The sequence below is a fragment of the Alternaria dauci genome, chromosome 7, assembly GCF_042100115.1.
Source record: "Alternaria dauci strain A2016 chromosome 7, whole genome shotgun sequence".
NCBI lineage: Eukaryota > Fungi > Ascomycota > Dothideomycetes > Pleosporales > Pleosporaceae > Alternaria > Alternaria dauci.
The window spans coordinates 2,415,367-2,440,884 of record NC_091278.1 but is presented as its reverse complement, the minus strand read 5'-3'; the positions used below and the strand labels follow the sequence as shown (position 1 = coordinate 2,440,884).

Sequence of the window (25,518 nt, the reverse complement as noted above, 5' to 3'; positions counted from 1 at the left end):
CACGGCGACCGAGAAGACGTCCGGCGAGAACAGACCAGAGTCGTTCGTTCAAACTGTCCACTCGAGAGTGTGTGGACCGGCTAGAGACGTACATATATGTGGAGCATCGGCGACAGATCTACGAGCATGATACCTAGGTAGTAATATACCCTGTCTGTATGGAACATCTTCCCGCCGCTTTGTCTTCGCGGTTGTGCACTTCCGGTACCGGTAACGGTAACGGTAACGCCCGAGCGCCGACGTTCACACCGTCCTGGTTCTGTCAACGCTTGAAGTCTAAAAGGACTGTCGGTGTGTGAACCTTGGTGGTTTGCACTCAATTCGCGGTGCCGCTTGGCTGAGAGCATTTTTCCGGACAATAAACTGTTTAGTACATTACATTTGAGTCTCTCAAAGTGTGATTACCCGTTCACCGTTCGCTGCCCAGCGCCGTCTCCGAATCAGCTATGCAGATTAGTATTCTTGATGCTGCATGCCGCCGAACGTTTCATATGGGCCGGGAGATGTGCGCATCTACCCGTCAGATATGGCGAGACATCGGGGCGTTGTCGGAGGCTGCTTACGCGACCAACGGTCTGTGTGCAAGCAACACGATAAGCACTATATTTCCCAGCTTAAATTGCTCTTGCACAACACCGAAACCCTCAGGCTGCACATCGCCACTACACTCGGCCTTTGTTGTCGTGTGTCGTCCATCTTCTTGGTCTCGTATATTTGCGCACCAGTATGTCGTCTTATCAGAACCTCTTTCCAGACCCCAATGATTATCGCGATACAGTAGGCCTCTACCGCCGAAGAAGCGACTTTACACTCTGGTGGAGCCTCATTCCAGAGTCGTTAGGTGGGCAGATTTCAGGGTACCACGGTACCAAGCCGGGAACTGCAGCACAACAGCAGTTTGAACAGTAAACCCCACGAAACCAGAAACAACTACTGTTAAGTAAATCAGGCTTTGTAAGAATCAAAGATAATTCTACTCTACCAATGACTAAGAAATCACTGGCGCTTTCATGTGCGGGCGGGACCGGAACAGGCTCTAGCTGCGGTTACGCCGCGTACGAATAGGGCTTAGCGGCGGGAAATTTCCATAGCCAGGGGCAACGACGGGTTTTCTCCCGCAGCGGGCATGCTATCACGGCACTAACATCTCCCATCACCGAGATGCAATAGGAACCAGACAGCGGAAGGCTTCGTCGAGATTCCTAAGGCTCCGGCTTCCAAACATCGGATATAGTATAAGACTTCCGGCAGTGCGGTGGACGCGAGGAATCGAACAACTAAAGCTCGTCGTCGTTGTAGCGTCTTTTAGACAGTTAATGAGTGATATTCGACCATGAAACTCAGCAAGGTGTTGTTGCAGAATCATGGACATTATGCAGCTCGGCAGACAAGGGCTGAGCGTCAGCGATAACGTCATGATGTATCACAAACGTCCACTTGACTTCTCCCAGCACTATAAGATCGAGCTTAGAGTAAGCAGGTAATACTATTGGCTACAACACACAGTCGAATCGCAGTAGGATTCTGCGTGTGGCTTTGACCGGTGACTGCAGTATGTGCTAATTTAAGAAAGCTGGTGCCTGGTAGCAGGACCCCGCACTTTCCTCTGCAATGTCAACTGAAGCACAACGACTGAACAACTGCCAAAAATCCCATACATACACAAGCCCGCGTCAACATGGCATCTGAAAATGCCGACATACCTCGATATCTTCGTTACAAAATCGGGGGTGAGAGTGCGGACAATGTTTGGGACCAGGAGCTCGAAAGAGCTAACAAGATACTCCACACTCGAATCATCAGAATGCATCGAGACAGTCTTTGCAAAGGCTGTGCTCGCTTTGACTGGTTAAGAACGCACTTCTACACACGCGAAGTCCGCTGGGTAAATAGCAGGCACAAAAAGGCGGGCCAAAAGATCAGTGCCAAAAACCGGCAAAATTCAAAAAAGAGTTTTGACTACCGAAAGCTAGAAAACATTCAAGATGACGTTCTCTGGTCTCAGTTCGAAGTTGTGGCAGGGGCACACCGAGAAGCAAAGTGTTTGGCCAAGAATCCTAGGTTCCGCTGGCAACTGCGAATCGACCAAGTCCCCCACTGCAAACTCTGTAATTCATTGTGGAATAAAGCAAGAGCTGTTGGGAAATTTTCAACAATACGGGACATTGGAAATCCTGTGTTTCTCAACATCCTGCTCAAAGGAGGCCCATTGTTCGAGAATGGGGGCACACATCGATGTATTGAAGTAAGCTTATGATGACCGCATGTTTTGTATTACCAACACTGATCATCAACACGATAGGCTTGGCCTGCTTTTGACTTCGATGCAGGGTCTGCAACTAACGGCTTCAAGGTTTATCTAGGGGGGGAAGGAAGTTCATATACATGGACCTCATTTTCATGTTGCATCCGCCCTTTCATCCAAGAGACGCCCAACCGACCTAGTGAGTTACCTCATTGTTGCCTACGAAAGCGCCAAGTGGACAAAATGGTCGATTTGAATCTTGTGACACGATATCTGGAGGTGTGTGATGGAACGCATGAACACACTACAAGCCCCGCCCACTCGAAAATGGTACTCACGGAGCTTCGGTTCATTGATACTCAAAACCGGTGTGTGGTGAAACGAGACCACGGCGTGCGCTACGCAGCACTCAGCTACACTTGGGGTCAAGAAAAGCAGTACTCTTTGCGGCGAGAGAACATAGAGATACTTGGGAGAAGGGGTTCATTGGATCGTACCCCTACACAACTGAAAACAGTCATTTTCGATGCGATTGAAGTTTGTACCAAGGCAAGCATTCCGTATCTGTGGGTAGATGCACTCTGCATCGTTCAGGACGATACGTACGGCAAGATGTCTCAGATCCGACATATGGACTCGATCTACTCCAAAGCCTATATAACAATCGTTGAGGCAGCAGAGAAACAAGCAAATAACAATCAAAATTCTTCGAGTCAGCTGGGATCTCGGGGTTTGTCCAGAGTGTCAATACCAATCACTCCAAACGAGCCAAGCTTTACTATAGATGGTATATCATACTCGGTCGAAGACGACGATATTTATTCAGCAATTGACAGAAGCTTCTCTAGTTCCCAGTGGTCTTCTCGTGGCTGGTTAGTAAAGTCCTACGTCGCAGAGAAGCCAAGGACTCACGCTTTTCTAGGACCTTCCAAGAGCTTGCACTTTCGCACCGAATCCTTCTCTTCATGGCTGAGGAAGTAGTGTTCTACTGTTCAAACGGTGTGTTGTGCGAAAGTATGTGTCTTGGCGACGATTCATATAGGACGCTCCCGCTGATGACAAAACTGCATTGGGATCGACACTCTGGTATACAAATCTGCGGCTTTCCGTACAAGCTGCCAAGGCGGAACAAAACAATAACTGATGTCATAATGCAGTACGAGGAACATTATCTTCAACTACTGGGCTTCTATATAGGAAGAAGTTTGAGTTACGAGATTGATGTACTGAACGCGTTCTCTGGGATTATCAACGCACATTCCGGTTTACTGGGCCAGTTTGAAGCGGGTTTGCCACTGCGTTTGTTTGCCAGAGCGTTGTTTCTGTCGGTACTGCCAGTATCTGGTTCACTAAGCCGGCGGCGCGGATTTCCTTCGTGGTCTTGGACTGGCTGGAAAATCGATATCAGCACGTCAAAGACTGCACTAGATGATGCTGGGTTCCGATTATGGCGCAGAGGTGAATACTGGGTGCTCGTGCATATATATTCTTGCGCCGAATCTAGGGACCCCGTTCTTCTTCTTGGCCCTCTTGATCTCGATAATGGTGTCGAGGGATACTGTACCCGCTCTATCGAGCTCTACAACGAGCTCACACCTGCACCACCTCTTCCCACCTCGCCTTGTGTCGAACAGATACCCTTCGTCCCTGTGGTAGGTGATGAGGATACACAGCAATTGCTTGTATTCTGGACTCATGTTGCACGTCTGGACTTAAGCTTTCCAACCAGCTACGGGCTCTTTCCTGACGTACATATCGATTGTCCCAAGACCAGAGCAAGATTTGAAGAAGAAAAGATTCTAAAACTTGAAGTCGTTCTAGTCGCAGCCGCTCGGGGGATAATGTATGATGAAGATGATTGGAATCCGCCGTGGGAGTTTGGAGAACGTGAACAGGAATTTAGCGGCATCATTATCGAGCGTTGGCATGGCCTCGCACGACGCATCGGTATCATTCATCGTGTTTTTATTGAGCAGTGGGTAGCTGCAAACCCTCAGAAGGAGCTTCTGCTACTTGCATAAAACTTTTATTGCCGTTATGTCATCAAGGCAACGGCTAAAAGCAAGGGACGTTCACATGGCGAAAGCCTGACGTTACTCCTACCACGCAGCGATGAACATACCCCCACTCACCACCAAACTACCCACGTCAATCAGCATCATGGTAAACTTACATTCCCCGTCTAAAACCATGCATCATCGATCAAAAACCCGATGTTTGCTCAGGATGATGCACTTCTGTCGTCTTAGCGTCACCCTCCCATAGCCAATCAGCCCATCCACAACAACCAATCAAACCTCCCAGCGCCCAGCCCTGTAACTCCACTGCCCCGCATTCCGGATACCGGATTGCCAGCTAGCAACATGGCAAGACCCACTCAGCACGCGTCGCCAGCCGTGCCTGCATGTCAGCCGTGTGTGTGTGCCAACATCGTGAGATGCTGCTCTTGGTCGTGCGTAGCGAGTCAAGTCAAAGCTAATCTTTACCAGATTCCGTGCCGTGCTGTCGTCACGGTGCTTGGTGCCCAGGATTCGGCCCTGATCAGCTGCAGCGGTTTCGTTTGGCGACGCGACGGATTGGGGAAAGGGATGGTCGCGGAGATCACGATGCTTCCATGGTGAAGGAAGGAAGGGGGGAGGGACGCGTATGAGGTGCGATTACATCATGCCTGCTGTGCGACGTATACATGTCAGCTTGAGGGCGCCTGAACTTTTGCTGCGAAGACTCCTGCGATTCTCTTCTCTTTCTTCCCAAGTCATCTTCTGTACATCTTTTGTTGTCGAAACAAAGAAAGCGACAATGGCATCACTTCGCTCTTCGAGGATGCTGCTGCGCCGATTTGTGCGCCCAGCTCCGCCTGCATTCCGCGTCCAGCCTTTCGCAGCTCCTCTCCACCACCGAACCCTCACATCGCACCAGGACGCAACCTACCCACAAGTCCCATACGAAAAAGGCGAGAGCGTTAGAAAAAAGAAATCCAGCCTGTTCGACCTCGACGGAAAAGTGTTCGTGGTTACAGGTGCAGCATGCCGTCCTCCTCCCTTGTGCAGAGCAGATAAACCGCCTTTTGTAGCCCGTGCTAACAAATAAACAGGTGGAGGTCGCGGATTAGGATTATGCATGGCCGAAGGGCTCGTAGAAGCTGGCGGCAAGGTGTACTGTCTCGATCGGCTGCCAGAGCCTCCCCAAGCGTTCCAAGAAGCCCAGACACGGCTCAAGAGCAACTACGGCACGAGTCTGGAGTACCATAATGTGGATGTCACGCACGAGGAGGTGATGCGCAAGTGTATTGAGGATATTGCGTCGAAGCACCAACGGCTCGATGGCCTTATCGCAGGTACGGTTTATGCCAAATCTGTTAGAAACCACATACTGACCATCTCGCCGCACAGCCGCCGGCATCCAGCAAGTAACCCCAGCTCTCGACTTCCAAAAGAAAGACATCCAGAAAATGCTAGACGTCAACTACACCGGCGTGTTCCTAGCTGCACGCGAATGCGCCCGCCAGATGATGCGATACAAGATCCAGGGCTCCATCTGCCTCGTCGCAAGCATGAGCGGAACCATCGCCAACCGCGGTTTCATCGCACCCGTTTACAACTCGTCCAAAGCCGCCGTAGTACAACTAGCGCGGAATCTAGCCATGGAGTGGGGAAGAACGAATCCAGACGGTTCAGGCGGTATCCGAGTCAATTCTCTAAGCCCTGGTCATATCGTTACGCCGATGGTGCAGGCCAATTTCGACCGGGGTGAGGCGAACCGCGAGGAATGGGAGAATAATAGTATGCTAGGGAGGCTGAGCACGCCGGAAGAGTACAAGGCTGCGGGTTTGTTCATGTTGAGCAAGGCGAGTAGCTACATGACTGGGCATGATTTAAAGTTGGATGGTGGCACCACTGCCTGGTAGAAGGGCTGGCAGGCGACGTGTACTGTACTGTACTGTTCGAGCGTTCTCAGCGACAGGTCTGGCGTTTGGATTAATGAATTACGACGAGTATGACACCTTTCATTCCTCAAACTCTGCTTGATATGGCCATCTCATGATTTTGTGAAGTTGATGAAACTTTCTTTCCCAAGAGTGATGATGGAGAGAGCGCACGCTACATTCCTACCAATCGCCGCCCAGGGTCCGCACGCGCCTTCCCCACTCAACACTAGCTCCCAATCGGACCATCTGTCCTTCCGCGCATCCATCCCTCGCGACAGCTGTTCCATTTCCCCCCAAAAGCCACCGCCAGAGCGCGAAAACAAACCAGGACTGCAAGCGCTGCAGCTCTTCGAAAAACACCACGTACACACACTGACCATGGACCGGTTAGCACGTCTCGTCAGCTACGTGCTACTCGCCCTCGTCCCCCTCACCGCGGCCCTCAAATTCGATCTGCACCCCGTCTCAGCACACGATTCAGCAAAGTACGAGCGATGCATTAGGAACTTTGTCGCGAGAGAGCAATTGGTTGTTGTGACTGCGATTCTGGATGGGTACCGGGGGGATGGACAGAGAGTGGATATGCATGTACGTTGCGCATATGATCCTGTTTACCACTACTACCAGCACGAGAGCAACAAAGACACACGTGAAAAGACATTCACTGACAGATACTCAATTAGATCCGCGACGCAATGGGCAACGACTACCACCGTCCCAAAGACGTCGTCGGCGAGAACCGCTACGCCTTCACCTCGCACGCCGACTCGGCCTTTGACGTCTGTTTCGAAAACATCTTCACGTCCGCCAGCTCCTCCAAATCGATTACCCCACGCCACGTCGAACTCGACATTGATATCGGCGCAGACGCAAAGGACTGGAATGCCATTTCGGCCAGCGACAAGCTCAAGCCCGTCGAGGCGGAGCTCAGGCGGATCGAGGAGGTCGTTGGCGAGATCGTGACGGAGATGGATTATCTGCGGAGTCGCGAGCAGAAGCTCAGGGATACGAATGAGAGTACGAACGAGAGGGTCAAGTGGTTTGCGTTGGGGACCATGGGGATGCTGGTTGGGCTTGGGGCTTGGCAGGTGGTGTACCTTCGTGCTTACTTTAGGAGCAAGCATCTCATCTAGAGAGATGTGTAGTGTCTTTGGATGGTTCGCAGGAGTGAGAGCGTTTTGGTTAAAAGAGAGGTGTGGGCGTCCGGATGCGTATGGATGGGTACGATACGAGCATGGAAGCGTCATGGACTGCATACTTCACACACGACTGGAGCGGCGTTGGTAGGACATATCCAGATTTCAAAACTTGTTTACAATGGCTCACGTGCTCTCCGCTTATGATGGCTCCCGACTGACACTGTATCAGTGTCTGCATGTCGAATTATATATTACTACAGGCGCAGCCTGTCCGCATACACTAAACCTTCCCTTGGTCTTGTTGTTATCAGAGTATACCTGTCCGTGATGCACATTGCTTGTTGTTGGAGAAGTCGGCCCGAAAAGTTGGCGATGCATATCGTGACAGATATTAGAATTTCGCAGCGCCGGTCTACTTCTATCCCAAACTTCCTAGCATCGCATGCTGGCTTTGACTACACATTGTGTCCGTCTGAACTACTTCGAAACACGTTTCTTGTTGGCATACAAGGAGTGTGCGTACTTGCAGAGAACCTGCCCAAGCGTACATGCAAACGGCTTCTCAACCAGAGATTCCAGAACGCGGCCCCAGTACAGCAATACACACTTTGCCAGTGCTTTCAAGTCCGCAAAATCCGGCTGGCCGTCCGAATCGTCCAAGGAGGACCATGCCATCGATAGAGTTTCCCTGAGCCCGTTCCAGACGTCCTGGCAGGCTTTGTCGCCACTGCATTTTACAGCTGTTTTCTGGATCCACATAGACAGGTATAAAGCAGTTTCGAAAATCGAAATTACATTCCACAGTGTCCAATCTTTGGCGCGGTTGCGAACGAACAACGCGAAACTGGTATTTGCGGAGTCCTGGAAGAGATCGACCATGGCGCTCGCGACAAGCAAGACAGATCCGTCGTCTGGTAGATCCGAGAAGGAGTATCGCTCCGAGTATCGCTCTTTGAGAAAGTAAGCAACCATCTCGCCCACATCCGTAGTCCTGTAAATGGCTGGATCCACCACAGACCAACATCTGATTTGATCAAAAAGTGCAAGACTGTCCGAGTCGTACACTTGACGCGGGAACTTGTTGGCTTCTAAAATCGGCGCAGAGGTGATGCGAGCTTTCGAGAACTGCATAATTTGCCTGATTGTTCCAATGCGTGAGTGCGACATATACAAGTTGTATCTCAGGAAAGTCACTCACCCGTATCTTCCTTCTTCATCAGCTAGACGTTGAATCTTGCAAAGCACTCTCGCCTCGCCCATCACACGGATGTGTTGGATGGAAAGTGCAAGTACTACAAAAGCCTCGAGTATATCCAGATTGTCGAGCAAAGCATCACTGTTGTCTGTATCTTTCAAAATTCGGTCGATGAAGGTCGAAACATTTTCACCTTGTGAAGATTGAGATGTGTTATCGCGCTCAAGCTCTGTGTCTTGCACAGCCTCCCAGCTATCCGCTGAGCAAGGAAAGCGGAAATGATCGGTACTAGGCCATGAGAAATAAGAGGCATCGAAAACGAAACTCTGTATCGCAATTGCACATGCACCGAAGGTTTGGCTCCTTCTGTCCATCTCCTCAACAAGCCATTGAGACTTGGAATCCTGAGGTGATGATCTGATTTCCTTGTTACTGGTTTCAAGGCAGAGTTGAAGTGCAGGGTGAAAACGGCACAGCTCATCCATAGTGTTTGCAGGCAATTCGATTGTGATGAAGTCGATAAGTAGCACAAACGCGTTTGTCAGCTGCCAGGAGAAACTAAGAGTTTGTCCGCTTGACTCTTTTCGTCCCGCTTTAGAAAGAAGTGAGCATACCCTCTGGGTGAACCTGTAGTCCACACATCGAGAGCTACGCTTTTACTCGCTTCAAACAGTGCTCTTGCGTTCTTGTACTCAAGGAGATGTAATGCTCCCAATGCGAAAATGGCAGTGCGCAAAGCAAAGTCCATACTTGAGAGTCTCATAGTGGGATGAATCAATGCCGAGTTGGTGTGGACATGGAAGGATTTCTCATATTGCTGGCAAGCCTGAGCAGACGGCGGTACAAACGTTGGCTCTCTCTTCTGATATTCCTCCCACATACTGTCTGTAATGTTTGTCGAAGTGGCCAGTGATCCGCTCAAACTAGTCCCAGAATACTCCCGCAGTTCTCCAGTCCCTGAAGACGAGGCAATGGGGTTGAGGTCGTCGCACGCACTGTCAACACGCGTGCTGCTTGATTCATGCTGATTAGCGATATCGTGGAGACCGCTCTGGGCAAGGAGAGTCTCGGATTGCTTCGAGTCCGGGTCTTCAGAATGAAGCGGCAAATTCTCGTTTGATGATGTGAAGGCAGCACTTGTGCTAGCACCGTCTGATGCCGAATGAACAATTCGCCTGTGGCGTTTGAGCTGGTATTGGTTGAAGCAGAACAACCCGCATTTACAGCGAAAATATTCTATTTCTCTCCAATCTGTCAAAGAAGATCACCGATACATCACCAGCCTTTGCCCGCGACGTTGCGGCATTCTCGCAGCCATGACGTTCATATACCGAAATATACGAAGGGGTTCACATACGCTTCGCATTATGTTGATCCAGATCTTCACGCTTGCGAAACTTCCGTTCGCATATTCCGCATGGGATCGTTCTCAAGCTTGGGTTTGCCATGACTGCTGAGTATGCCGTTGGAGAAGTGAGGAAGTGACGGGTAGTCCCTGGCGCTCCACCTATTTAGTGCGGAATTAGCTCGCCCCACTTTCCGAAATACCGAGTTTCTCCAACAGGAAACCGCAATCTTGATGCCAGTTGCTGAGGTGAGGTATGATCGTCGGCAGCTATCTGTCTTGAAAAGTACTAAAGTCTACAACATGTTGCGTTCTTAGAAGAAAGCGATCCTAACTTAAAGGTATAGAAATCGGGACACAAAGCGCGCTACGTTCATCTACGATGAACGCAATCTACAAGCTATGTGGAGGGTGTGTTAATTTGTAGTACGGCATTGCAAGTAACCAGGAGTGGCGCTAGCCCTGCAGTCGCGTAAGTTAAACATCTGTCCACTACCCTGCACGGTCCACCAACATGGCTGTCAGCAGTGTCTACGTAAGAACGCAACATGTGTGTACTCACCCGACCAACAGGATCAGGAGGCCAAATCCAAAGCTGCAAGTGTGTCTGAACCTAGGACTCTTCCGGTAAACGCTCTCACCGCGTCTGACCCTACCATATTTGAATGTGATGTGTTCGACTACACGAGTCCGGGATGACCCTATGAGTTGACTGCTTCGATGAATGAAACCTTCTTCTAAACTCTACACCAGCCACTTTATCATCAAACTCCTCGACCACAACAAGAGACCACTAACGCGACATCCCACTGCCACAGTTTACCAGTACTAAAAAGGACTACGAAACTAAAAGTGCAAGTAACATGATGCGTAACAAGAAAAAAGACAATACTACAAGAAGCGCAGGCAAGTATCAACACAAAACATTCACGCCACCTGTAAACCATAAAAGATCAAATCTACTCAAAACTTTTCTTCCTACTCTATCCTACCCAAACTCCCATCTTGCATCATAACCATAACCATCACCATAACCATCGCCATCACCAACAACTCCCTAAAGAAAGAAAGACGAAGTAATATGAATGGAGATTCCTGTAGCCTTTCCCATCTTTTTACAAACATGCACTACTCGGCATCTCGAGCAGCAAGCAGCAAAAAGGATATGGTGGCACGGGAGGTATGCTTAAAACACACACTCCCAACCTTTTACCTCCAACCCCTTTGTAAAAACGCCACCCAATGCAAACGTCCCATGTTTCCGTCATCCCTCATTTCCGTTTTTTTCCAAGCTCGTGTGCGGAGGTGGGGGTATACAGGTATATAGTACAAGAAAAAAGGGGGACGAGGAAAAGAGGAAAAGAAACCGGTGTCAAACTCTCCCGTGAGCGACAACAACGACGAAAGGCTTAGTACTCAAAGCCAGGCTGTCTCCTTGGTCGGTCACCGCCGAAACCACCGCCTCCTCCTCTCCTGTCACCGCCCCTGTCCCCGCCAAAGCCACCTCCGCCTCTCCTGTCACCACCGAAACCACCGCCTCCTCTCCTGTCACCGCCCCTATCGCCGCCGAAGCCGCCACGGTCACCACCTCGGTTTCCACCGAAGCCGCCACTTCGGCCATCACGGTCACCGCCAAACCCTCCGCTTCGGCCGCCGCGGTCACCGCCGAATCCTCCACTACGTCCACCACGGTCTCCACCGAAGCCACCTCGGTCACCACCTCGGTCACCTCCCCTTGCGTTTCCATATCCACTTCCATACCCACCACCGCTACGTCTACCGCCGCCACGGCCTCCGCCTCCGGCAAAGAGGCTAGCAGGCGGTGGTGGCGGCGACGGCATACCCCAACCAAACTCCGCTAGACGGTTTGCACCTTCGAGCAGAGCCTGCTTGTCGCCGTACCACTGGTAGCTTCCAAAGAGACCACGGAATGCAGCGTCAAGCTGGTCAGGGTAGACCTTCTTGTGCACCTCGACAACGTCGGTAAGGATCTTTGCGACATCCTCGGGTATCTCGGATGCCTGTGTCATATCGACAGTCGCAGTCTCGAACATGTCGGTGCCGTCTGAGAGAGGCAGATCCTTGAGACGGCGACGGACCTCGTTCCTCTCAAAGGGTGTCACGAAGAGCCAGCCCTCGCCTTCCTTTCCGGCACGGCCTGTACGACCAAGACGGTGGATGTAGGAGTCGCGGTCACGGGGGAGACCGACTTGAATAACGTGAGTGACATCGGGGAAGTCCATGCCGCGGGCTGTTACGTCAGAGGAGAAGAGGATGCCGGACTTGGCGAGGCGGAAGTCATCTGCTGCCCTTGTACGTTGCTGTTGGGTGAGCTTGGCGTGGATCTCGAGGCAGCGGGTGTTGGAGAGAGGGGTGTTGCGCTTGAAGCCGCCACCGAGCTTGTAGAAGACTGATGCTGCCAATGTGACTTCGGCGGTGCTGTTGAAGTAAACAATCGCCTTGAATGGACGAGTCTCGCCAGATTGCGCTTTCTGTTGGGCCTTGAGGACGAAGTCGTACAGCGTGGGCATAATGTTCTCGAAACCGGCGACGTTGACGTATCGTTGCGGGATACGCTGGTGAGTTGGTTCTTCGTTCTCGTCTATGCACTTTGCGAAATGGAAGCCAGGGCGCATGGTCGCGCGGACAAGGCCGACGACTTCGCGGGGAATGGTAGCGGAGAACATGAGGTTCTGGCGCTCGACCTCAGCTGGGTCGGGCAGGAAGTTTTTGATCTCCTCAATCTCCTTCTGGAAACCGTCGTCCATCAGGCGATCCGCCTCGTCCATGACCAACGCACGCAGTTTTGGTGCTTTGATGCCAGAGTACGGGTCGGAAAGGATGTCGAACAATCGTCCGGGAGTGGCAATCATCAGATGGCATCCCTCGCGCTGGGTCTTCTGAAGCATAGCCCTCTTCTGTGTACCTCCGACTGCGACCTGCGTCACGATGCTGGTTCCAGAAGTCACCTTCTTGGCCTCGACAGCGATCTGCTCCGCGAGTTCTCGGGTAGGCGAGATGATAATGGCGCGGATGTCGTCGGGCCTCGCACGCTTGAATCCTCTAGCCTTCTCGCCGAGTTGGGGGTCGTTCGAAATGATTCGCTGGATGACGGGAATGAGGAAACCGAGCGTTTTGCCGGTACCGGTCTTTGCTTGAGCGATGCTGCAATGTGTTAGCATATCGTAAGAGGGTGATTAGAGAAGCGTCTTACATATCAACCCCGCTCAGGGCCTCGTTGATGGTCCTGCTCTGCACGTCCGTCATGGTCGTGAGCTTCATGTTGTTGGTGATGGTCCTGACGACGTTGGGGTGAACGAGTCCGCGTGTGGCCAGATCCTTGAACTCTGTGACAGGGCCATCTTCCTGAATGGCCTGTTGTGCCTCTTGTTGCCACCTCGTGGCGCTGTTGTGGAAGCCAGCAAATGAGACATTCTGGAGACGCGCTGATTGCAGTGGTATCCTCAGAGCGCTTGATGTGTTGGGAAGGGGCGTGCGGAGGGCTCTGGTAGAGACTGAGGCAAGATTCCTCGCGAGCGTCGCGGGACATCTCCTCATTGCGCCGAACATGATGTGCGGGCAATATTCTACACTTGCTTGTGACAGAGGGTGTCTGTAACAATGAGAACAAACAAGAGTGAGTGAATTGTGCGAACGCCTGAAAAAAGACGGCGGATTGGGAAGAATTTGGCGTGTATCCGTCTAAGATGTTGCCGCTAGAAACTTTGCCATGCAGCACTTTTCCAAGGGACGTGCACCCACAGCGCGCTAGGAAGTCCGCCCGATAACGATAAGCGCGTGGTTGTCACGTGAGAGGGTCCAACCGGATATGGAATCTAAATGGGCAGCAGGGGTTCCTCATTGCTGGCATAGTCAAGTTCAAGGTGTCCTTTGTAGATACAGCATAAATGAACACATGTCATCAATTCGTAAATAAACTACCAAACTACACAACGCCCAAACGCCATACCCAATGCACCAAAACCATCCCCACCGCTCCACGCAAATGCAATCCAAAATACTCAATGATCCCTCTCCTCCACCCTCACAGCTCTCAACCCCTCCGCAATCCCCTCCTGCACACCCCCAGTAACACTCCTCACCCACCAAACAGCAGCCTCATTGATAACCTGCCCAACCATCCCATCATTCATCTGACACACAGTCTGACCCAACCTCAACGTCTTCCGTCCAATATCATCCACCGTCGCGACGCCCGTGTTCACTAGCCGTTTTGTAATTTGATGTTTGCGCTCGAACTGGTAGGTATGCGAGAGGAAGAGCTTGATGTACGGGAGCAAAAATTGTATGAGGATAAACGACTGGAAGACGAGCGTCGCAGTCAGGCGGTGCAGGATCGTGGGGTCGCGGGGCGGTGCGCGGTGGGTGGTTGTGGTGTGTTGGGAGACGGTGATCAAGGCGTGTGTGTTTGCCGTCTGTCTTGTTTCGACGAGGTCATGTGGAAGGGCGGATTGGAGGCTTGATGTTTCTTCTGGTGTGAGTTTTGCTGGTAAGCCTCGGAGGAGATAGGTGACGCCGTGGACGTAGAGTTGGCGGGTGAGCGTCGCAGATGTCTCGTCAGAGGTACTGGTTTGTTCGCTGTATTCTCGGGTTGCTTGAGCCATGAGGCTTGTTCCTGTAGACTGTGAGCATGTTACGCTGACATCCATGAGCGGCATTCCGTACCCAAGGTAGCATAGTTCCACCTGATCCCAGTGCTCGTCTCTTGAGCGCGATCTACTTGTGCAAGCGCACTTCCTGAAGACCCGGATCTGTCCTCCACGTCCTCCACGAACGTAGCATCCGCTTCACTCAACGCAACAGAGAGCCGATACGGAGTAACAGAGCCACTCGGTGGTGTCGACGAGTAGCCTGGCGGAGGCGTCTCGGGTTGTGGTATCTCATCGACAGACGCCGACTTGCTGTGTGCGCTGCGATTCCGCACATCGTTGAGAGATTGCCGCAGCGAAGTTATCGTCGGGAGGTGGCTCGATACCACAGTAGGGAGCACGCTGTAAAGCATACTAGGCCTGTAGCTCGTCTCCTCCCCATCCATCACCGCCGCCGACGCATCGAACGACGATGGAGGCATCTCAGCACATTCGACCCGCAGCATACTATCGGCTTATCTCCCACGCTGTTTCACCGAAATCTTACCGACGTTGTGATCCTTTGCAGCCTCACACAGAGTTCCCCTCAAATGAACGCGAAAAGCAATCAGCGAAATGGAATACACGGCAAGCACAGATGCAAAGTCAAGAAGAGGAAAAAAAAGCCATACGAGATAAGCTTGGGGCTCTGCATGTGACGCCCGCCGCACAGCGGCTATCCTCGATTTGCTGAGACGGCATTATTCCGAATCCGTGCGAGTTGTCGAGTGGAGTCGTGAGTTGCAAGCATGTGAAAGTGTTGAGTCGAGCACACCACACATGTGGCAGCGCGGCACCGATGCGCCAAGACAATGTCACATGATTGGGCTTGGCAGGCTAAGCTTATCTGTGGAAGCGTCCCGGTCATCCTAATACCTTAACTCCATGATACGTAACTATACACACGATACGGTTCCCTTCCTCTCACAGTGCGTACTTCTCGCGCGTACTTACGACTGGAGAATTACTGCGGCCATCAACGTACTATCGAAATAATAGAAACCTACGTTCCGCATTCGATGACGATCTAGGCGCGGCTGAATGCGCCACAAGATTCCCTCACATCTATCTCAAGAAGCATCTACATAAGTGAGTGTAGAGTCGCTTTTCAGTCTCCTGATGATGCCTACTGTATCTCGCTAATCATTAGGTTGTCGGCCAGTCACTCTGACGACCACTCCGCTGTGCTTCCCATCAAGCTTTATGTGTTTTCCAGTTGCGCCTCAACATTGCTCCCATGCAGATATCTGTTAATGACAAGATATCTCTTACTAAGGATTGTGTATTGTACGGTCCAGCGTGCCTCACCTCACAGCAACTGACCGGTGACTAAAGCTCGGATATTTTGCGTTTATCGAGACTCACAATGCGCTTTCCTTACGAGAAAGCTACGGAAAGTCAGCTTGCACAGATTGCTGGTTATTGCGATCGTTCTAACCCCACCCGCGATGTTCTCTAGGAACTCAGCGGTGGACATTCAGTCATTAAAATCTCGGACGATACAGTCGTCAAGTGTGACTTTGGAGTTACGTAAGAAGAAGTAAGAAATCAGATGCGAGCCTACGACCTGATTGATCAGACAATTATCTGCGTTCCATGGGTTCACCGGTTCTTCGAGAAGGATGGCATTGGATACATCATAATGGAATACGTTGATGGAACACCTCTGAGCCCCACAGAAGATCTCCACGCTTGTGCTGGCATTGCTAGAGCACTAGCTTATTTCTCCCAAATTCGGAGTGACAAACCCGGCCCACTTGGCGGAGGTCTTACGTACGGACTCCTCTGGACGGTGGGGGATTGGATCTCGCCAACGACTAGTAGTGATATCGAAGACTACTTCAACATGCGACAGTTACTACGTCACCAGAAGCTGGAAATCAAATCACAAGAATTCAGCCTATGTCACCTTGACATTGCTCCTCGAAATATTTTGAAATTGAGAAACGGTTCGTTGTGCCTTCTCGATTGGGCTTCGGCCGGGTTCTATCCAAGATTCTTCGAAATTTGCACCTTGCGAATCAATACCTGGACACAACAGGATCTTAATAGCCGATTACTCCATCTGTTAGAAGCTTTAGATGAACACGGAGAGCGCCAGGCCCATTTGCTCGAAAAGGCCTACTATTTGGGACAGAAGCATGTTTAGTATGTCGAGCCAACTATCATCTATGGTAATGAGAAAGACTGACTTTTCAACAATAGTAACCTGCAGTCCCGCCCGAAAAGGAAGAGAAACCCGGTAGACATTGAAGGCGTTTGAGAGTGTTACATGTAATAACCCTGCGGTTGATGAATCGTGAATCGCCGTTCTACATACACTTGTTTGTTTTTGCCTAGCAGAACGATAATGTCACTTCCAAGAGGCACATTCCGATGCCTCTATCGATGCACGAGTTAGTATCTCAGAAATCTTCGGTTGGTGGAAGCAACTACGAACTTTGCTGTGGTTATTAAGACAGAAGTAGTGGACATATGTAGATTTACAAAAAGAGCTAAGTTGGTTGACGCCGCCGCATGTAGCTACGAGCCGCTTAGCTGATAGCCGAACGCTCAGCAGCCAACTATGTGCAATGTAGCACAACGTGTGGGAAAGTTCTGATATCCTTGCATCTGTCTCGAGACACGCCAACGTGCCATGGTTATCTAGTCTATTCATCGCTTTAAGATGTGTAATGAAACCTCATGTGATCGAGAAACTTCAAAGATGCACCACAGCTCACCAAGCAAACCGCGTTGAAGGTTTAGTCGCCCACGTTGCCCACCGAGCATCAATCGGTTGATCGATCTCTTCCGCCTTGTCCTCGAGATCTGTATACATCCCGTCGTCCACGCTTTCCGCTTCCATCGCCCTTCCTCTGAGGTCGTTGCACTCTAAAGCCAAGGATAAAGTCAGCATATCAGGTCCCGCCTACAAGCAAGACTTTCTTACCATCATCACCACCATACTCACTCTCCCTCTGACCTTTAGTCCCCTCCTCACTACCTTGCAACCCCTCATCCCGCGTGATACGCTGCCATAACGGAACACGCTCAGTATCCCTGATCACATCCAAAATCTGCTCACAGTACCTCTTCACTTTCTCCTCATCATCGCGGATCTTGTCCATCGTCTCCGCATCAAGATTACCTTCCTTGTAAATCACCGCTTTCCACTGCTTCAAATCACGCACATCGCCATGCAAGTACCTACCGATATGATGGATATGGTCAATATCCTCGCGCGACCAGCGGTTCCCGCCGTGCGAGTCGCGCTGGTAATGGATGACGACGTCGTAGGCGCGCGTCGTGCGGCTTATGAGGGGGTCCATTTGGCCGTCACGTGGATGGAGATCGCGAGTCGGAGCGGCGGCAGAGCGGTGGCGGGCGTTGAGCGGGATGCGGTTCACGTCTGTGTCGTCGTAGCTGAGCTGACTGCGGGCTGGTGTGTGTGGCCGTGCGGTACCGTATGATGGACGGTAGACGTCGGCATGAAGAATGTAGGAGTTGGCCATGGTTACGGTCCTGATTGGGTTTGAGAGTAGAGGGAGCGTAGAGGACAAGAGGAAAGAGTCGGATTACGTGTCAGAAAGGTGCGTCGCTTAATTTCTGCATTTGGTCCTAGTGAAAGTGAAAGGTGAGGTCGTGCTGTTTGCACGTGTGGATCATTGTTCGCAAAAGGCGTAGTGAAGACCCTAGGTCTCACTTTTAGCATCCTCGAACCCACGAGCCTGATATATGCCCAGAATTCAGCTCGCGAGACAAGCATATCAGCCTCGAGTTCGATCCGACATGTTGTAGCCTCGTCGCGAGCCCATCCGCATCACATGCCTCTATCCGGCTGCGTACCATCCAGCTCCACGGGTGGCCCCGGAATAACTCTAACACTCCTTGATTCGACTTCTACCGGCTGCGATGTTCCATCTTGCTCCGCTCTCCATTCTCCACCTACAAAGCGCTTCAGTCCTCTTGAGCCTCCTTCCATCTCCGGCCTGCCCGGGTGTCGCAGACGTTGTTGGCGGATTCGTCTTCTCCAAAGGTATAGAAGGAAGATGACGCCGAGGATAACGAATGTAAGTATCCCAACCGCAATACCAGCTATGGCGCCAGGATTTAGGCCGGAAGCTTGACTGTCTGGCTTGTTTTGGTTTGCGGCCTCAAGGCCTGTTGTTTGGGGCGTTGCTTCCTCGTGGGTTCCAGTTCCGTCCCCGAAAGGAACTTTTATCTGTAATGCGAGAGACGATGCGTATGCGCTAGGGAATTGGGCAAGATCATCTGAGTGCCAGTATACTCGCAATGGCCTTGCAGCAATGACTGCGGCGCAGCATCATATCCGACTCACCGGACTGCCAAGACACGTCCGGTAAAGTAGACTGCATCACTGATAATGGTTGGCAGAGCTCATCGACGCAGTTGGTGATTCGCCGTCTCACGCCGTGCAGCAAGGCTGAGCCTTACATACCTCTCTGGACGGTAGATACTAGAGACGGATAGCATGTATTCGAGTTCGCATCAACCTACTTCAGCACACACACATCATCATCTAATTCGGCGCACCAGTACCCCTCGGCCTATGCGACACAGCACGATGCTTCTGCGGCTCGTCCCTATACCTATCAAAAAGTTAGCATCTTCCCAACTCCCCATCTCAGCAAGAAAAAAAAACTTACTTCTGAACAATCCTCTGAATAGAATCCAGCCCCTTCTCCAGCACATCCATCCGCGGCCCATAACTCAACCGCACAAAGTGATGGCACGGCGAATCAAACAGGTCCCTACGCCTACTCGGATTCAAATCAAAAAAGATGCCCGGCACCACAATCACCTTCTCCTCGAGACACGCCTGGAAGAAATTCAACCCATCATTAATGCCCTCTGGCAAATTACTCAAGTCCAGCCACAGATAAAACGTCGAGTTGGGCATATACGGGAACTTGAAACCAATCTCTTGCAGACGCCCAATGACATAGTCGCGCTTGGTACGGAAGTGCATCTGCAGCGCACGCATCTCGTTGCGCACACGGGGCGGAGACAGCATTTCCACGGCGGCTTCTTGGAAGGGCACGTTGCAGCCGCCGTCGAGGTAGGAGCCGCAGGAGCCAATGGCCTGGATAAATTCCTTGGGGCCAATGACCCATGCCACGCGCCATCCAGGGAGACGGAAGCGCTTGGTCAGGCCGTCGATGATGAGCACGTCGTCTTCGTCGACGTCCTCGACGTTGTCGGCAGCAGAGATGACGGTGCCGTCGCAGTTGGTCGTGTAGTTGTAGCCACAGTAGAACTCGTCCATGATGAGGGTCGCGCGGTCGCGGCAAATGTTCTGGATCTGTGCCAATTCCGGGTTGGTGACCATCTGTCCGGTCGGGTTACGCGGGTTCGATGTAAGGATGACCGATGTACCGCGGGCGATTTCCTCGGCGATCTTGTCGGGCGACATGTGGTATTGGTCTGCCTCGCCCAGCGGAACGGGAATAGCAGCAATGTTACGGAAAAGCGACAACATCTCATTGTACGCAGTGTAATCTGTTTCCATCAGCCCTCGCTCGGTTTTAACGGCTCAGAGTCTGAACGTACCAGGGATGAAGAAGCCCAGGTAGCAGTTGCCCAGCACAGCAGCGATACGGATCAACCCCGCACGTCCACCAGGCACAATACACACATTCTCCCATGTGTACTGGCTCTTGCGCCACTTGCGGTGGTGCTCGTTGTACAGCGTCGCGACCGCCTCCCTCAGCGGCCTGATGCCAGCCGTCGGGCCGTATTCTCTGCCATGGGCACTGATATCGACCTCCTTTGGCCTCTCAAAGCAGCCCTGGATGCTATCATCGACCTCTGGCGCTCCCTGGCCCAGGTTCGCCCACTCTTCCGGGTGCTCGAGGAAACCGTGCTTGTATGCTTGTTCTGACGTCCACACGACACCTGTGGACGCGCGCGTAGCATCGAGACCGGCGTGGGGCTTGTGGCCCTCGTGCGATTGGCGGAATTGGCGGTGGATGGACGACCCGAGTTCTGCGACACGTTAGTAGCTGGTCGTATGTTGCGCGTAGCGTTCTGCCAGGCTGTAAAGGACCTGATTCGTGTCTGTTGTGCGACATGGCTGTGGACATTGCGCGTTTGGGCTGCAGATAACAAACGGCTGCTTGAAAGAGAGAGACAGACGACCTCCACGAGAACAGGAGAAAAGTTGGAGAAAGATTGGGGTAACCCCTCAAGAGATAAGGAATCGGATGGCCGCATGAATCGGAAAGCTCACAAAGCCATCTTCGAGGGCCCGATTTTTTCCTCTTCTGATCCACACGTGCGTTGGGTCTGTACATGACAGCTCAAAAAATGACGTAGCAGAAAAGACAACCAAGATGAACATCGTTACATACCACTCTCGGTGGGATCTTTCGAACTCGAAAATCGCCTGTGGGAAAAGGCTCCCTTGAGATGGCTGACCTTGTCCGCCGAAAACGACATTGTAGATAAGCAGTGAGGTTGCGAAAACGGGATGCGGAATCAAGCTTTCGCCTAGCGGTCGCAGATCTTGGTGGGGGTAGGAGAAGCAGACAGACGGTCAGTAGCTGTCGAGCCTCAAAACGTCCAGCACGTATAGATAAAGAAGGATCCTTTTTCGAGCGAAAATGAGGGGCTCGAGAGAGAGATATACCAGATTCACTAGAGAAAATGGTACTTGGGGTAACAAAGTAGGGTAGGTATGGCGCGTCGGGCCTTTAAGAACTCGGCGCAACCGCGTGTCGCCCACAAACGCATCCACGCATCCACACTTGAACGAGCTGCGTTGGTGCCAGCCACTTAGCCTTGCGCGTTGGCCTTGGTGCGCTTCAGCCACCGGGGATAATCAAGCGCACACGCATGAGGGGTCCTTGCGACCGTTACAGTAGTCACTCAGACAGTCGTCGATGAAATGCCTCACACGGGATGGATGGATGTTCGTGTCTCGGATCGGCGCGTTGCCTGTACGGCAGGGCAACACGAAATCCTTCCTTGATCCCCGTCTCACCGCTCCAACCTCCCGTCTGCATAGCGTATACGGCAGTCCATCTGCCGAGTTGTAAGAAAAAAGTTCGTATTCCGGGGAGGGGGAAGGGTCGGTGTAAGAACTTTAGATCGGGCATATATGCACGTCGGCTTTGGAACCCACCTCACCTGCATGCACACTACACAGCGTACATCGGGCGTTGGGACAGTCGTGAGATGCATGCGGCCAAACACGCCCCTGTCAGCTTACGCCTCAGGCACCGTCAAATGTCACAGGTTGCAGCCACAAATGTCATCAGTGTTGGCTGTGTTGTTACACGGGTGCTGATCGCTGGTTCAGCCGGCCGTGGCGCTCATGGGAGTAATGCCTCAAATGCCTCACGCCAGTCCAACACTATAATCGGTCTCGCACTTTGTCTTGGCCTGGTATCTCGTATTATCCCAGAGATTGGTGGTATACAAAGAAACTCGTTCGGTACACCACTTTAGATCCAGTTCGCATAGCAAGGCAAAGCTTAAGACAAACAAGCTTCTCCGCATCGCAAGATTAGAAAAGCAAATATAATAGGTTCCGTGCAACTGGGGGAATAATGGCGTATATCCGGTCCTACTCAAAAGCTGATGATCGAAAAGTCCATCACAGTACATCTCAAGGAAACAACAATCCTCCTAGTCCCAAAACAATCAACCTCAAGATGAAAACATGCATTCCTACATATACAGACTGATAAGCATTACCCGCAGTATTTCCACTCTACCAATCTCATATATCTTTACACGCTCCACCACTACCCCTCCCTCTGTCAAAAACAGCACACGCAAAACACAAAGGAAACCCCTCCTCACTTATCCCCACCAAACTACTCCACCGGCTCCTCCTCCAACAACGTCTTAAAACTAAACGGCTCAAACGCCACACCATCACCAATAAAATGCTTACTCATCGCCTCAACCCAATGCAACCTCAGGCTATGCAACATAGCACTCGTCCCCTCCATAACACACAGGACGGCAACCGTAAGCGCGAACCAGAAATAAAACACAACAACCATGACGACCGCGCCCAAGACGCCCTCAAACGCAAACGCATTCTTCATCGTCATTTCCCACAACACAATCGAGAGACGCTGGTGCGCGAGCGAGAGGGCCCAGAGACGCAGGTACGACGCCGTGTGGGATACGCAGTTGAGGCAGAATTCTGTGTTGCTCGTGTTAGCTTTTTCCATATCTCCTACCAACAGTAAATGTTAGACGGAAGGGGGGGATAACCATACCAATAGTATGAATAACCTGATGAATCATCACCTCACTAAACTCAAACTCCTCCTCTTCCTCACTATGCCCAATATCCTGCGTAATCATCGCAATATCCTCATCATCCCCATAGCTATCACGCCCACCATTCGCATGTCCATTCTGCTCATCATCATCATCCAGCGCGCTGACCCTCGACGTCTCACCAATACCACGGTACCCCAGCGCGCGCGCCTTGTTATGTTCATACCGGAGATAAAGCGGCTTGAGGAACAACAAGATCGGCACACACGCCAGCGCCAGCAGCAACAGAACCACCTGGACAAACGCCTGACCAGGGTACAGCGGCTGCGTCCCCGCTTCGAGCGTGCCCGGGCTCAAGAACATATAAATCAACATGTTGAGCAGCGACGGCGGGCTCTCGCCGCGCGCGGACCAGTCAATGCACCACTTGTACACAATCGTGAAGGCCAGGTACCCAAAGATGGACTGGAAGAAGATCATGCCCGGCACAAAGTTACCCCAGATATCAATCTTCGACTTAAAGTACCGCGCATTGACCAGCGACCAGATGAGCGAAAACGTCATGTGCGTCCAACCCAACAAAATGGACAGCTTCATCTTGTACGAGTTGGAAAACAGCAAATCATTCTCAGTATCGTGCCAGCGGTAGTCGAGACCAAACGGGTACGTGTAGCCCTCGACACGGGTCGACGTCGGGCCTTTGCCATCATTGTCCCAGACCCACATGGACTTGAACCAGGGGAGACCAAGGGAGAAAGCATCGCAGTAGAGCAGACCGGTGTAGATGGAGAAGATGCCCATCATAAAGACAATGTAGCGACCGTAAAACATCATGGAGAAGAGCTCGTCGAGCTTGCTGCGCTCAAGCCGCTTCTCAAAGTAAATCATGGCCAACGCAGCGAGCAGGAGAATAACACCGTGTCCCGCATCACCAAACATGACGGCGAACATGAAGGGGAAGGTGACAATGGCCGGCAGCGCGGGGTTGACTTCGCGGTACTTGATCGTTCCGTATGCGTCGATGATGGTCTGGAAGCCGACGGTGAAGCGGTTCGACTTGAAGTATGTGGGCGGTGTCTTGGTCGTCTTGATCTGGTTGACAATGGTGGGCACGGACAGGCCAGCACGCTCGTTGACGTCCGACAGGGTCGACTTGATCAGCCCAAGAGAGTTGGTGGGCGCCCAGGCCTCGGCGATGAGCGTCTTGCGCTGGTGGTCGTACGAAAACTTGTTCAGCGTCTCGTAGGTGGCCTTTTCCTTCTTGATGACGACCATCCATGCTGCGAGGTTGCGTCCGATGGCAGTCAACTCCGCATCCAGCGTCGACTTTGTGTTCTTCAAGACGCTAGCGAGATCGCTCAGACGGGTGTTGACCTCGCGGATCTGGTCGCGGCGGAGCTCGCTGTTCTCATCAACGCTGTAGAGATCAGCACCCAGCGACTCGGAAATCTTGCGAATCTTTGCAATAATCTCCTTGCCGTGCGCAAAGATGATGAAGACATTCTTGTTCGTCTCCTCGTTGTTCTCCGGGTTAATAATGGCCTCTGGAATCTCCGACTGGTTCATGTACAAGTTACCACGGAGCGTACGCCACAGGATGCGCTCAAACGCCGCAATGCGTTCCCGCGGGATGACACCAGCGACGAAGCCAATGTTCATGACGGTAAACGAGCGCTCAGCGCCCGTGTCGCCCTGTCCATTTTGCTCAACGTCCTGCAGCAACGGCGCGTCGTCGTCGTCGACAGAGTCGCGAATCTGCTCCGTCTGGCCACGGGCGCGGTCAAAGAAGCCGCCTGCCTCTCTAAGCACCCATCGCCACTCTGTGAGCTCCACCTCGCGCTTCTTCAGCGTCTCGTAGCTCTCGTTGAGCGACGAGATTCTCTGTTCCAGGCTCTGGCTCTTGTCGGCGAGCTCGTCAATCTCCGAGGCCGACGGCGCAGTGAAGGGGTTGTTGAAGTCGTAGATGGAGCGCATGGCAATATCCGACTTCTCCATCTGCGCGCGGAAGTAGCGCAGCTGGCGTTCGACGTTGTCGAGGCGGCGGATCTCCTGGGTAAAGGTACGTTGGAAGGCGGTCGTGTCGGCATTAAGCTAGCACAGCAGTGTCAGCTTCACATATCATCACGCCCTGCCCCAGAGCCCGCTGCAGAAGCTCCAGAGCTCATGTGCGTCACGTTCACTCACATCTCTAAAGTCCATGACACCAAGCTCTCCAAGGCCAGAGACGACCTCGCGGCCAATCTCGTTGGCAATGTACAGCTGGGTCAAGGACATGTCCGCCGAGCGGAACATGGTGTCCTTGCTGGGCGCCATGGTGGCGGCTCGGGAGACAAGACTGGGGATACGGCGTGCTTGTCCCGGGATTCGATGGGTGGGAAGTTGTGCGTGATGGCGGTTGATGGAGCGAGAGCTGCCTCGACGTGAACGCCTGCGCGATGATGCGGCGAACTGATGCAGCTCCTTAGCGCCTTGACGCGCCAAGCACGCTACTGATGTCACTGCATCCCAACCACATCACTCATGGCAACAAAAGATGTCGAATGTGTTCACGCTCGAAATCCTACAGCGGTAAACCCGATGTGCATTCACTCGGTGGCCACAAGTCGCACACGACATTGCTTCATTCACTTCTCTACTACCCAAATACATCCCCACTTGCCCCAACGCAACAAAGCCCCGACAACAAGACACCAACGAACCGAACAGCAGGAAATCAGAGCATAGCTTTATTAGAAACATGATAAAATTACTCAAGTCCACGACCCCAAAACAAGCC

At 52.1% G+C, this 25,518-nt stretch overlaps 6 protein-coding genes across 6 annotated transcripts; 2 read left to right on the top strand and 4 right to left on the bottom strand.

Annotated features, from left to right (window-relative positions):
• Window positions 1-80: 80 nt before the first annotated feature.
• ACET3X_007912 (uncharacterized protein) lies at window positions 81-347 on the bottom strand (the record flags this gene model as incomplete). The annotated part of the gene is made up of 2 exons (XM_069454110.1): window positions 81-253; window positions 302-347. The coding sequence occupies 2 exons, from the start codon at window positions 345-347 to the stop codon at window positions 81-83; spliced, it is 219 nt and encodes a 72-aa protein (XP_069305075.1).
• A 4,697-nt stretch (window positions 348-5,044) lies between these two features.
• Window positions 5,045-6,152, top strand: ACET3X_007911 (uncharacterized protein; the record flags this gene model as incomplete). The annotated part of the gene is made up of 3 exons (XM_069454109.1): window positions 5,045-5,264; window positions 5,340-5,582; window positions 5,638-6,152. The coding sequence occupies 3 exons, from the start codon at window positions 5,045-5,047 to the stop codon at window positions 6,150-6,152; spliced, it is 978 nt and encodes a 325-aa protein (XP_069305074.1).
• A 399-nt stretch (window positions 6,153-6,551) lies between these two features.
• On the top strand, window positions 6,552-7,306 carry ACET3X_007910 (uncharacterized protein; the record flags this gene model as incomplete). Its single annotated transcript, XM_069454108.1, has 2 exons — window positions 6,552-6,761; window positions 6,857-7,306. 2 exons carry the CDS (start codon window positions 6,552-6,554, stop codon window positions 7,304-7,306), a joined length of 660 nt encoding a protein of 219 aa, XP_069305073.1.
• Window positions 7,307-17,220: 9,914 nt separating this feature from the next.
• Window positions 17,221-17,995, bottom strand: ACET3X_007909 (uncharacterized protein; the record flags this gene model as incomplete). Its single annotated transcript, XM_069454106.1, has 2 exons — window positions 17,221-17,375; window positions 17,434-17,995. The coding sequence occupies 2 exons, from the start codon at window positions 17,993-17,995 to the stop codon at window positions 17,221-17,223; spliced, it is 717 nt and encodes a 238-aa protein (XP_069305072.1).
• A 1,028-nt stretch (window positions 17,996-19,023) lies between these two features.
• ACET3X_007908 (uncharacterized protein) lies at window positions 19,024-20,942 on the bottom strand (the record flags this gene model as incomplete). Its single annotated transcript, XM_069454105.1, has 5 exons — window positions 19,024-19,093; window positions 19,151-19,800; window positions 19,831-20,003; window positions 20,055-20,489; window positions 20,855-20,942. 5 exons carry the CDS (start codon window positions 20,940-20,942, stop codon window positions 19,024-19,026), a joined length of 1,416 nt encoding a protein of 471 aa, XP_069305071.1.
• A 1,382-nt stretch (window positions 20,943-22,324) lies between these two features.
• On the bottom strand, window positions 22,325-25,055 carry ACET3X_007907 (uncharacterized protein; the record flags this gene model as incomplete). Its single annotated transcript, XM_069454104.1, has 3 exons — window positions 22,325-22,662; window positions 22,739-24,833; window positions 24,927-25,055. 3 exons carry the CDS (start codon window positions 25,053-25,055, stop codon window positions 22,325-22,327), a joined length of 2,562 nt encoding a protein of 853 aa, XP_069305070.1.
• Between the last annotated feature and the right edge of the window lie 463 nt (window positions 25,056-25,518).